The sequence below is a fragment of the Poecilia reticulata genome, chromosome 7 (assembly GCF_904066995.2).
Source record: "Poecilia reticulata chromosome 7, P_reticulata-male-v2, whole genome shotgun sequence".
NCBI classification, from domain to species: Eukaryota; Metazoa; Chordata; class Actinopteri; order Cyprinodontiformes; family Poeciliidae; genus Poecilia; species Poecilia reticulata.
In genome coordinates, this window is record NC_088836.1 from 15,888,061 (window position 1) to 15,900,791 (window position 12,731).

The 12,731-nt window shown below is 38.9% G+C and overlaps 1 protein-coding gene across 2 annotated transcripts in view; it reads left to right on the top strand.

The window, feature by feature from the left end:
- Window positions 1–12,731, top strand: part of LOC103467314 (E3 ubiquitin-protein ligase DTX3-like) — an 18,640-nt gene continuing 5,909 nt past the window's right edge. Inside the window, exons 1-3 of one of the 2 annotated variants that reach the window (XM_008413583.3) lie at window positions 1–378; window positions 1,950–2,167; window positions 4,253–7,807. In XM_008413583.3, coding sequence (XP_008411805.1) covers window positions 79–378; window positions 1,950–2,167; window positions 4,253–4,331 — 597 coding nt within the window. In that variant the 5' untranslated portion in view covers window positions 1–78 and the 3' untranslated portion in view covers window positions 4,332–7,807. Of the gene's footprint in view, window positions 379–1,949; window positions 2,168–4,252; window positions 7,808–12,731 lie in introns of those variants that run through there. The other variant, XM_008413584.3, reaches the window with a different exon arrangement.

Here is a 12,731-nt window from a genome sequence, read left to right on the forward strand (position 1 = left end):
TGAAGTATCCAACCCCGGAGGAGTCGGACCCAGAGAGGAAGCAGAAGGCTGCTAAATGTCTGACATTCCGTGGAAATCATGGAAAACCCGGCAAACAACAGCAAGCACGCTGACAGCACGGGAGACTGCGCCATCTGCTTGGAGAGGATTCAGAGGAAGAAAACGCTTAAGTGTCAGCACTCCTTCTGCTCGGAGTGCATCGACTCAGTTTTCAGACTGAAGCCCGCATGTCCGATATGCAACACCTTCCACGGAGTGTACACGGGGACCCAGCCGCAGGGCACGATGACGGTGACCCACAGCTTTCTGAAGCTGCCGGGCTTCGAGAGCTGTGGCTCAATTGTCATCCAGTACAGTTTCCCAGGGGGGATACAAGGGGTGAGTCTGGCAGCTTCCTCGCGCTGCTGCTGTTCATATGTCGTTACTTGTTTTGAAACATAGTTATCCAGCAGGGGGTGCTGTGTTTCCTTCTTTAATTACAGGAGGGAAGTTCCTTTTAAGGCATCCGAGTGAACTCTTCAGATTGACGTCATTACGTTGTTGAAAACAGAGTGTGGACGTAATGATGTGAAAAGAGCCGTCCTTTCTGCTTGATTTAATGTTAATACAGAGCTGATCTGTTGATTTTTTTTTTGGGGACTAACCGATTAATAATTGACAGTAAAAGATGATAAATAAGTGGACGTACCATTAAACCATTTTACAACTGTATGCTTTTGGGATAAAGTTGGAGAGCAACCATGTCAAATGTATTGTTTACTGATGTGCACAATGCATTGTGGCAACCCATAAAGCATGTCCTTAATACATGGCAACAGTGGATGTTAACATCATGATAAGACTGTGGAAAAAACTGTTTTTCCTCAAAGTATCTGTATTGATACAGACTGAGCATTTACCTTTATCAAGCCATGTATTTAACTCATGAGATTGTTTCAAGCATTTTCCAGTCGGGTAATATTAATCGATGCAAAACAAAAACAGGAAACCTTGCAACCAAATTGCTCAACTTTCTGCATGTTAAAGCTGTTAGCAAGAGGAAAGGTTCAGGTATTCTTTGTGTAAAGGAAAGTTCTGTACACTGTTAAATATAGATGACCTTCAAGCACTCTAGCAGCACACCATGAGAAACTGGTGGCTGCATTTACTCAGGAATATTTAGGAAGATGATTCAGTCTACTGCACCCAGAAATGTAACCTGAAACTGGATATTGTGGAAGGTACCTGTACATCAACTCTGCACCAAGATGCAAGGCAGTGATTAACAACAAATATTGTTATTATTCAAAAGATTTCTTCTGCTCTTGTGAAATACTACTTATCTTACGCTACTTATTACTTAACAAGAACTGTGCAGTTGGTGAATTTTTCAGAAATGTGATTTTTTTTTTGTCATTGGTGGTAAATATATTATAAAACAGAAATTCAACACAAAAGTAAAAAATCTGATTTATACTTTGTGGCAGTTTGTTACTAGAAAAAAAACGCTCATCTCTTAACACCAAATTAATAACAGCCAATATTATTGTTCATAAAATATAATCTCTTTTGAAATACTGCTTATCTGCTTAGACACAGGTAATTTACAGTTGGTAAATTTTGCAAAAGTAAAAATCAGATGTTTACTTCATGGCACGTGGTTACCAGAAAACGCGCTCATGTCTTAGCAACAAATTAACAACAGTTGTTTTTTTTTGTTCAAAATTGCAAGGCATTTCAATGCTCTCCTGTGCCCTGTGCTAGGGCAGGTCCCAATAATGCTTGTTGCTAATTAGTTCATGGTTAATAATGAGATTTCAGAACTGATGTCTAATTTGATTGGAGAGAACATCAAGACAATCAGGGCCTCAGAAAGTTATAAATTGGCAAAATGAATGTTTGTTTTTTGTAGTTTTTTGATGAAACGTTTTGGTGCTAAGGTAAAAAAAAAAATCTCATCTTTATTCCAGGCTGAGCACCCAAATCCCGGCGTGAGGTACAGCAGCACCTCTCGTACTGCCTACCTGCCAGATTGTGCAGAGGGACAGAAGGTCTTGAGGCTGCTAAGGAAAGCATTCGACCGAAGACTTACTTTTACCGTTGGACGGTCGGCCACCACGGGCCTCAACAATGTCATTACCTGGAACGACATTCACCACAAGACCAGCATAAATGGCGGTCCAGAGAGGTAGGCGATCCATCCAGGCTCGACGACGATGCCTGGTATCCTTCTCTCATTAGAAAAGCAGAAAAGTTATTTCAAAACAGAGAGGTGCTTGAAATCAGTCTTCTTTGTCTTTGTGTCTTGTAAGGTAGCTTAGAAGATTTCTAAAGTCTGAATGCTTCCTTTTTGCAGAAGTGTCATAAAGACTGTTCTTAGGCTCTTCATAAGAGTTTTTTTGGCCACTGGACAATTGTTAATCCAGCACTTAACAGAGTCAATAAACAAAAACAAATTAGTGTTGAAGAGCTTTTTAAAAAAAGACAAGACTTGTTTCTAAAACATAGATGAAGGACTGCAAAGACCCATCTTTCTGTGCTGTTATTTTCTGTCTACAAAAAGGTTGAAAAAACATCTCACTCAAATCAACTTGAGTCTTAAATTATACATCCCCTTTGGCCTCCAACTCTCATAAACCCTCATTTTCTGCTTTGCTTAGCAAGCTTGGTCCCACTTCAGGGTCTTTTTTAATGCACTCCACTATTTTTATCTAACTGTTTATTTATTTATGTTGCTGCCTACTTTTTCAAACATATTTCTATAGTTGTGTATCATGCTTTGCAAAGTCTGTTTGAGCACCACACCCATCTTGGTTCCAGTTGATGTTTATCACATTGGCACCAGATTGCTTGACTCGGCATTATTACCTCAACTAAAACGCTTGCTGTCATTATTTATTTTCATCAAAACTGCTTCCTACTTAAGGATACTGCTGCGAGTTAGATTTACCCAGATACATGATTTCTAGAATCATCAGGCACAAGGCCTGATGATGAAATAACAGAGGCCTTGGACAGTTATTTTCTGCATTTGGTGCGTTAGACATGGCACATTTAATCAGAACTCATTTTCATTGAAAGCTTCTGACGGCTGGAATAAAATACAGAGAGTGTGCGAAATTATGAGTCTTTTAAATAATTTTCTACTAACTTAAAAGCATGGCTCTTAGATAATCAAATATGCAGGCACTGATTATGCGATTATTGTATTGTTTGCATTGTAGCAAGCCGTTGTGCTATATCGCTTTTCATTCTTTTTAGCTGTGCAACTTGACATGCCTATTTTAGATTAAAAAGTGTTTTTTATTTATAACAACAAAAATAATATTTTTTTTTTTTGGAAGAAACTTGTCTGCGTTCCACGGTAATTTGTTGTATTTATATTGATTGTGCCTGGAGGGACTAAAACTAGCCTCTATACATTGTCCCTTTTGAAATAAATAAACCACAACAACTTCAAGGTCAGACATTCAGCTGTTGTGAAGAAGCTCTGTGAAAGTCCAGCAAGTCGGTTTCAGAAAGAGTGTGCAGCTAAGAAATCAGGTTTCCACCACCGCAGAGCAGGTGTGAGTTTTTGGCACATGTATTTCTTCTTATTCAAGAAAAACATCTAAAGCAACTTGACATTTTATAGAAAAAATAGCAAATGAGACCTGTATTATGCTTATAGTTATATAGGCCTTCCTCTTGTGCGAAGTAGTGGACTTACTACCAAATAAACTTCTATGAATGATAAGAAGCCACAAAACGTCCTCTGAGAGGAACTTTGTCCAGCCGTCCAGCAGCTGTTCAATGCTTTTCCCAGCGTGACGGAGCGATTTATCTCAAGTGCATCAGGGATCAAAGTGTTCACATTTTGTTTTCATAGTTAAGAAACTCTTTACATCTTCATTCTTACGAAAACCAACTCTTGTTGCTTTGCATAAACGTGATGTATTTTTCAATAAAATTGTTTAAGACCAGATTAACTTCAGTGATAAAAAAGTAAAACAGTTAAGTTTGTGGAAAAAAAAACACTTAATCAGTCCCGATGCTTGACCACTACTCAACAAGAAGACCGGGTTTTCCAGGTACATCAGGAAAACTAGGATTAACCTCAGTTAATTGAGCTGTTTTATGGGCAACACTGGCTGCTAGAGGTAAAGAATAAAACAAGTAAGTTCAGGTAGGTGAAATTATTTATGTTGCATTAACTGTTGGATGGTTTTGCAGCAGCCCTGGAACTCACAAAACCAATGAGATCTCTTTCTCTGCTCGTCTCTTTCTGTTACAGTTTTGGCTACCCAGATCCAGCGTACCTGTTCAGGGTTCAAGAGGAGCTTCGTCTTAAAGGTGTAACAGAGGATGACTGATTGTTCGAAAACATTTATTTAGACAGACTTAGTGCTGCTCTTAATTAAGTTCCCAGTTGCAAATCTGCACTTTTCAACAGTGATGTTCACCACGGATACTTGAAGATGTGTTTTTGTTTTTGTTTTTTTTGTATATGACCTCTGCTAAACTGAGGGAGAAGTTTAGCTTTTCCAAAGATTTTTTTCTGCTTTATTTCTGTTATGCAGCTGATTTACTTTAAGCCAATAAAGAAAGAGGAGTTTGGTATCGATTTCATTAGTGTTACTTATTAAACGCATACAGCATCATTCACATTTGTTAGCAGTCTTGCTAGCAAATGTAAAAACGTGTGAAAACTAAATTAATCTTATGTCACCTTATTCTGATCACACCCTGAAAAACACACTGAAAAACATCCTGTTTACCTCACTGACTTCTACGTGTTTCAAGCATCACTCAGGATGTGGTAGAAAAGAGGCTTTTCTGGAACCTACATGCTTTGGTGGAGTGGCATGTTTCCATTTTGAAGAGTAATTAGGAGAAATGGACCTGTATTTATTTACCTACTTATTTAAAACTCCAACAAACAGAAAAACATGGATTAGATTTTGAACAATACAAAAAAGTAAAGTAGTCATTCAAAAAAAAAAAAAAAAATACAGTTAGGAGTTGAACATTTTTTTTAGCTGAAGGTTGAATTTTTTGTGGCAGAGGGGAATTAAAGATTAGTTTATTTAAAGGACTTTTACACGTTTCTTTTTTTTTTTCTCCAGGAATGCCAATACAATTAGAGAGTGCTATGTTTGAAACAATTTATTTCAAGCTCATTTGCACTGGATGGAAACATAATATGAATGAAAAGTGATTCTTTTTTTAGGGTCTATGCCAGAGTCAGATAAATGATCCTGTATATTATTTTGTTGATAGTCCTGTTTAGTCAAAACACCTAAAATATCTTGTAATTTTTTTGTTCTTTTCTTTTTTCTTTTCCTTCTTATAAAAAAAGTGTGAAAACATGCAAACATTTTTTGTGAAAATATATTTGAACATATATATTTCCCATATGTTTCCCATAACATTTCCCATAAAATAAATGTAACTAAATTTCCATTTTATTTTTTAAATAGGTGTACCAAAAAAAAAAAACCCTAAAGAATGACAGTGCCTGGCTAACGACTAATTTAAGTAAATTACTTTTTTTAAAAAATTAGGTTTATTAGCCTTTCTACAAAAACAGAATTTTGTGTAATATTTTTTATTTTTGCAATGATACACATTAAACGTTTTCGTGCCTTATGCAATATCAGATAAGTTTGTGCCTTAAGAACAATGAGTGAAATGTTTTTTATGCCCTGACATCACCATGCCTGTACACTAGATGGCGGTGTTCTCCTAGTAGAACGACTGTTACATTTCGTCGTCATTCTGTTCCCTGCTTTCTCCCCTCAAAGTTTCATATCTGACGTGTTTGGGTCCGTTTTCACTGCAACAGTTAGAGAGGAGGTTGCTTTGTCTTTCACTAAAATATGATGTTATATTTTGGAGGAATGCATACTGCTGTGTGGTGATGGCTAACAGCTGAAAGGGAAGTTGTTGTTCTTTGTTAATTGTGTGAAGACCGACCAAATCAGCGCTGGACCAAATATATCCTGTTTAAAACTCGCTCTGAATGTTTTGGTCTGACGTTACAGTGCATAAGCTGATTTTTTACGTTGCAGACACAAGCGTCAGTGTGTTGTTTTTTTTTTTTACTACGATTTTATGGGATAGACCAATGCAAACTAGCACATGTAGTGGAAAGACAATGATTGATGGTTTAAAACATTGTTTCCCCACAAAAACAAATTTTGAAAGATAGTATAACATTCAACTTTTCCCTTACTTGTCTGCTGTTTCTTGTTCTTTATGATTCTTTTTGTTCTCGTAACAAACCTCTGAGGCCTTCAAGTCAGCTGGATTGATATAGAGATTGATTTACACAACACAACTACTGTGTAAACTAGTTTACTAAATGTACTATTGTGTAAATGCTTTCTGAAGTGACTTCAGAAAGCATTTGATTTTGCTCGCTTTTATTTAGGGATATCGGAATGAATCCAGCTGAATACAAATTCACACCGCAGTTTGACGATTTTATTTGGCATTTTTCAGCTTGATCCTCTCCTCCTTCACTCCAGTTTTTGTCTGTAATGTGACAAAACGTAAAAAAAAAAAAAAAAAAAAAAGTTCAAATTGGGTTTTGGTCCAAAAAGAAAAGACTAGTCAGGAAGCACGTTTAACTTTTATGTAGTTTGAAAGAGTGCACACGTGATGTAACGGAGTCAGATAGTGGCCTGTTTTCCACTCTGACGTCAGTGACTGGGGGCATTTCTGTGGCCTGTAGGATCTCGGGGCATCTGCTAACCTCTAATCAGAGTAGGACCCATCTGCCACCCCACCCTGTGTTGCCCCTCTTTCTGCAGTAGTTCATCAGTAAAATTCATCCACATGTCATCATCCGTCCATTCATCAAAAAAAAAAAAGGTTTATTTGAATTGTGTTTTAAAGAGTTCTGCAACATTTTGGTTCTCTAAAGTAGAAAGATTCCCTCATAATGCAACTTACATTTTAATAATAATCCTAAAAACCTTTATCGCACTGAGTAGTGAGGCAGGATTCTGTGTGATATAAAGCAGAATCTAGCAAAAGTAGCACAAAGTAGAAGCATGTCTGAAATGACTTTCGCTTCATTGAATCTAACCTACATTTACACATGAAATACTTCATGTGAATTTGTCTGGTTTGTTGCTATGTGAGGACGTCTCTCTGACATGATATTCTCTGGGGTTAAAGCACAAATGCATTTTGTTCTTGCTAAAAATTCAAATTGAGAAAGGTTGATTTTTTTGTGTGTGTGTGCTTTTTATTTTATTAGATACATTTTTTTGTGTGTGTGTGAAATTTAGTCTCAGATTTTCCTCCATATGTTGTTCTGCATGTAAGTTCAAAAGTTGAGTTCTGGTCTCATCTGTGCAGAGCAACATCTTCCATAACTCTTCTGTATCCCCTGTGCTTGGGGAAAAAACTGCAGAAGGGATTTTTTTTTCAGACTTTTCTTCAACCGTTTTGCTGCCTTAAAGACCAGATCTGTGGAGAGCATGAATAATAGTTGGAAAAGGATTTTCCCTCCTGAGCTGTGGCTCTCTGCAGGTCCTCCAGAGTTACCATGGGCCTCTTGGCTCTGACTGATCATAGTCTTTTTATTACCAGATAATGGATTGAACAAGGCTCTGTCAGATGTTTAAAGCATTGGGTTGTATTATAAAATTGTACCTTGCTTTAAAGGTCTACATAACAGCTTGCGTTGCATATTAACGACATATATTTTGTTTATTGAATGTTGTATTTTGTTTTTCTGCTTTAAGGCGTTTGCGAGTTAGTCTCTCTGTAAGCAGAATGTTTTCATCTCTGTGACTTATACTTGAATAAATAAAGACCATAATGATGATAATCTTCATGATGGTGTTTGTTCACTAATGTTCTCCAAGCAACATCTAAGGCCTGCAGAAACGAGTTCATACTCTGTTGGAATTACACACCAGTGGACTCTATTTACCAACTGGGAGACTTCACTGGGTTTTATCTGCAACCTTCTGGAAAGTTTTTTATAAAAAAGATGCTTCTTTTAAATCCAAGAAGTGTTTACAAGGAATGACTCTGCTCTCCTTTATAATGAGACTAAACAATTGTTTTTCCATATCAAGAGAAGAAAAAGAAATTGTCACAAAATAATTCAGTAATTATATACATTTTTAAGATAAGGCAAGGTCCTCTTTGTTTTAAGATCAACTAGTTTTAATTGATTTTATGCAACAGATTTGCTATATAAAATATTTCATAGTTAATTACTGAATAGGTAGAAATAAGTTCGTACCAATTTTAACTTTACTTTTAAAGTTGAAATAATTTTTTTACTTTAAAAATGTATTTCATTTTTCCGTGGCCGGTGAGTAAAAGGTGTGGACACCACTGATTTAGGTGTGGTCCAGTAGAGGGGATGGTCAGCTACCCACTGCACACTTTTTTTAATATTGTAATTTGTTGAAAAATCTAAAACCACAGATCATTTTCACAACTATGCAAAACTCACAAAAAAAAAATACTTGGAAGCTATATTGAAGGAAAACAGTGCAGAGGATTCCTAAGAAAATTCAAATAATTTTGTTCCCCTCTGGACAGGTACTTTCCCTCGCTGTCATGCCATCTGGTCCATCTGGATAAGAGGGCAAAGAATAACAACAACGCAAGCAGCTCCATAAATATACACATAATTAAAATTTGGCAGAGCAGTAAGGTTTCAAACATCCATCAAAGTAAATTTCCATGAAAAACCTCCCTCTAAACGTTGAGAATCACCTGAGCTCTCTGCATATATTGTAATACGGGTGGTAGCTTCGTCCCTCTGATGCTGTAGTTGCTTTTCATCGATTGTTGCTCTCTGCTGTTTTTTTTTTTTGTTTTCTTTTTGTTACATCCTGCTGCTGCAGAGCAGTAAAAAATAGCACTGAGACTGCTGCTTGCATGCTTCTTGGTGCGACTAGACGTCTCCTTCTGAGACGCTCCCTGGAAGCACGAAGATGCATGCGTACATCCATCAGATGAGAGGCGCGTCGCGTTTTCTGCGCTGCGGTTGATAAGAAAATCATTATGTGACAATGCAGAGCTGTTGTTCTCCGTTCCGTGCTCCTTAATTAGAGGGGTTTTTTGGCTGTGAGGAGGGAGAGCCGTGGCACACCGCTTTCCTCCCTCCCCCCTTTCCTTGTCTGCCTACTCATCATGCTAAAGGTGCCCAACTACAGACAAACTACCTGTGAATCGTGCACTTTTACTTTTATTTCCTCTTCTCTGTAATGAGAATCAGCTCCAGCAGATGCAACCTACTTCTGCATGCCTTTGAAGGTATTTTATATCTTCACCCAGTTCTTTTTCCTCCCCCTGTAATGTCAAAGTTGACAGAAGAAAAAAATAAATGGTTTGAGGAATCCCAAAAAAAATGTCTATCTGTGCACCACAAAGATGAAGTAATGAGACACGAGGCGGTGCTGGCGTGTAAGCTGAAACGCACAGGAGGATGCTGAAGAGGCATGTGTCTCCATCCGCTCTCTTTGTGTGACAGAATGTCAGCCCACACCACTGACATGCTCATCCTCTGAGCCTCAGGCTGTTTGCTTAAGAACAGCAAAGTGAAGGTGGGTGTGTGGGTGCTCGCTTGCGCCTCTGCCACTTTTTGTCTGTCTGTGCGGACCTCCCTGCATCCGTGCGTGCACTGTGTACGCAGATTGCAATGCATGAATGTGCAAGGCTGTGTTTGTGTGTGGCGGTCAAGGATGAGTCTAGCAGTCTGCTCTCTGATTCATAGCCGGGGTTACGTGGCTTTTTGCCTGCCTGATTTAGCCTAACAGACCCTCGGCTTTTCTTAGTAACGCTGACAGATTTACTGACTTGCTTTTCCTGACAGGACACAGCAGCAGAGACGTTGTGCATCAAGGTTTTTTGGGCCAGGCCTGCTCATTAGCAAAAACCACAGTTCCTGCGTGACATCAAAACAACAGCTCCAATAAAAAACTTTCTGTAAAAATGTGCTTTTCTTCTAACATCATGCAAAACCTGTTCTTCTTTAGTACGCAACGAGAATAACGACATAAAGCAAAGCGGCAGGCTGTGTTGGGTAACATTTTGTTGTCCTTCCTGTCTGCAGCTCGTCCATGGCCGTCCATTGTCAGACATCGTCGTGTTAGTGCAATTAGCTTCGGCTGTCATGACAACTAGCATGACCTTTTATGCCGTTTTGCAGACAGGAATCTTCTTTGCCGAGGCCTTTCTTTTCAACGACCACAACAACAGCCGCCTGTAGCACATCGGGGGACAATAAACGGGCTTTGCTGATGACAGAAGCTGGCAGAAGCTTTCTGAAATGTGTCTCTCTTAATAAGAGACTGCATCCAACACATTTCCACTGGTAATAAAACACGGTTAGCTTGGAAATAATTTGTATTTTTCTAAACAATGGAACAGGTTTGAAGCTGCGTCTCAGTGTGAAAGAGTCACACTTGGGACACAGATATTGTTTAGATTTAGACGGACATTTTATCTGCTTTGCTTCTGGTTTTCCACTTAGTGGGATGCACATGTTGAGGAGTTTTAATTTATCTTTATGTTTTGAAATTGCCATTGAGGAAAGCCATCACATACAATCTCATTTGTTGTCTCTTTTACAAATATTTTCATGACTGGTCTTTGGAAGTGGATAAATTTGTCGGTCTGTGAATGCTGCTCTCTCTGTAAATTGTTTGTCCTTTTTAAAGATCCACTTTAACATAAAACTATTCCTATAGCTACATCATGAGTGTTTGACAGGACTTAGAAGTGCATGTCGGTCATTCATTGCGGACGCCGCGTTTAGTTGCCTTGAATGAATGAATTGCACAGCCAATTGAGACAAACTCTAAATATGGCTGGAAACAGCATCCGAGCACGGATTTCATCACATTTGTGGGTTGGTGTTGAGGATTTAAGAGAATTATTGTTAACCTGTTTGATTATTTTAATTAAGCCACCAGATTGTAACATCATGATGTAGGCTTAAGCACGAGACGCTAAATATAGACCGGCTCAAGGAATGCTTTGTGTTTGCACAACTGCTTATTTTGTGTTGAGATGCCAAAGTGTGGGCTGCTGCTGCTGCCGCCTCAGTTCTTGGCCAAATAACTGTGGGCCATGCAGTGGGGTTATCTAACAGAAAACAGGATATACTGTAACCCTCTTATACCATCATGTTACATCTTTGCAAATACCTCACGGACAATCAGGCAGTGATCAGAGATTTTAAAATACACTGAAAGTTAAGGTTGAAGAGATGAAAAAAATAAAATAAAATAAATAAACCCTTACGGTAAATGAAATGCGCCTCACCTCTGTCGTGGTTTGAGGACGTGTGTTCGTCACACTTCCAGAGGGTCTCAGTGGGGGCTCTGGTGATTGGCAAATGAAAACAGCTGCACCTTATAGCAACAAACAGCTTACGCAGCAGTGCAGACGGTGAATTATGAGCACAAACGGAGAGTTTAATCACATCAGATAAATATAGAAAGAGTTGTGACTGTTGTAGGCTCTGCTATACGGCATGCTGCATAAATCAAAATGAGTCATAACACGCATATTGATACACACTGGTTTTAGTAGAGCACGGGGGAAGGAGTAAACTTAAGTTTGTTGCAGATATAGGACACCAATCGCATGCACGCACGCACGCACGCACGCACACACACACACACACACACCAGCCCCTCTCCCACCCCCTGACACACACTGTGGCCTTTTGTAAAACTGTGCAACTCTTACAAGGTCAATACAAGTGCTTAAGCTCTTAATTTAACCTAAACATAGCAAAATGAGTGTGAAATGAAAACACGACACTGTAGTCAAATGAGATGAGAACATCGTCACTTCCTAGTTGTTCTTTCTGACAATGCAGACCATGTCACTAATTAGAAGGGATTCTGATAAGAGTCGGCGTTTGCAGAGCGGGAGACTGATTCCTGCCACAGAGACGCCTTTAAGCCTTTTACAGTCAACATATCAAGGCAGGGAGGATGGCAAACTAGGAAAGAACACATATTTACTTTTCCTGAAAAGCACCCCACCATTTCCCAACTGCTCAGAATCAAAAGCTTGGGAATATGTTAGCCAAACAGAGGGAGAAGAAGAAAGAGAGGAGAAGAAGACGAAGCACATAGATTTTCAGAGAGAGAGAGAGAGAGAGAGAGAGAGAGAGAGAGAGAGAGAGAGAGAGAGAGAGAGAGAGAGAGAGAGAGAGAGGAGGGGATGCGGGCAGATGGCAGATGAAAATTCTCTACGGGGATATCTTTGCAGCTGATGTGTTGCGTAGTAACACACTGCTTTCCGCCATGTAGAAAACACATTCATTAAGCCGCGTTCCTTTATTTTCAAAGCAGTCGTTCTCATCAAAAACAGAAACTAATGGAGGAGGGAAGGTCAGGGTAAGGTAGCGGAGAACAATGTGTTCTGTGGCAGGTGTTTGAAATATTAAGTCCACCCCCGTCTCTCACAACAGGAGATCGTATACAAACTCACCTGCTGTGTTGTCATTAACGTGTGCTTGCTCTGTCTTTATTAAATTTGATCTGTTGGTCTTGCAAAGTCTTGTAAGATGTTGTTTGTTGTCAGCTTGCGCCGTATAAATAAACTGAATTACATTTTAATTGAATTGATTGTCACTTTTATGGCTGCCTTAAATTGCAGTTGAAATGAGTTTTATGACATTTTCTCCTTTGGTGGCTCAATCTGTCATCAAACTGTGTGGTTGTGGGCCGTTCTCTTCAAAGTACAGAAGTATACCTGGCAACTAAAACTGCTGTGTG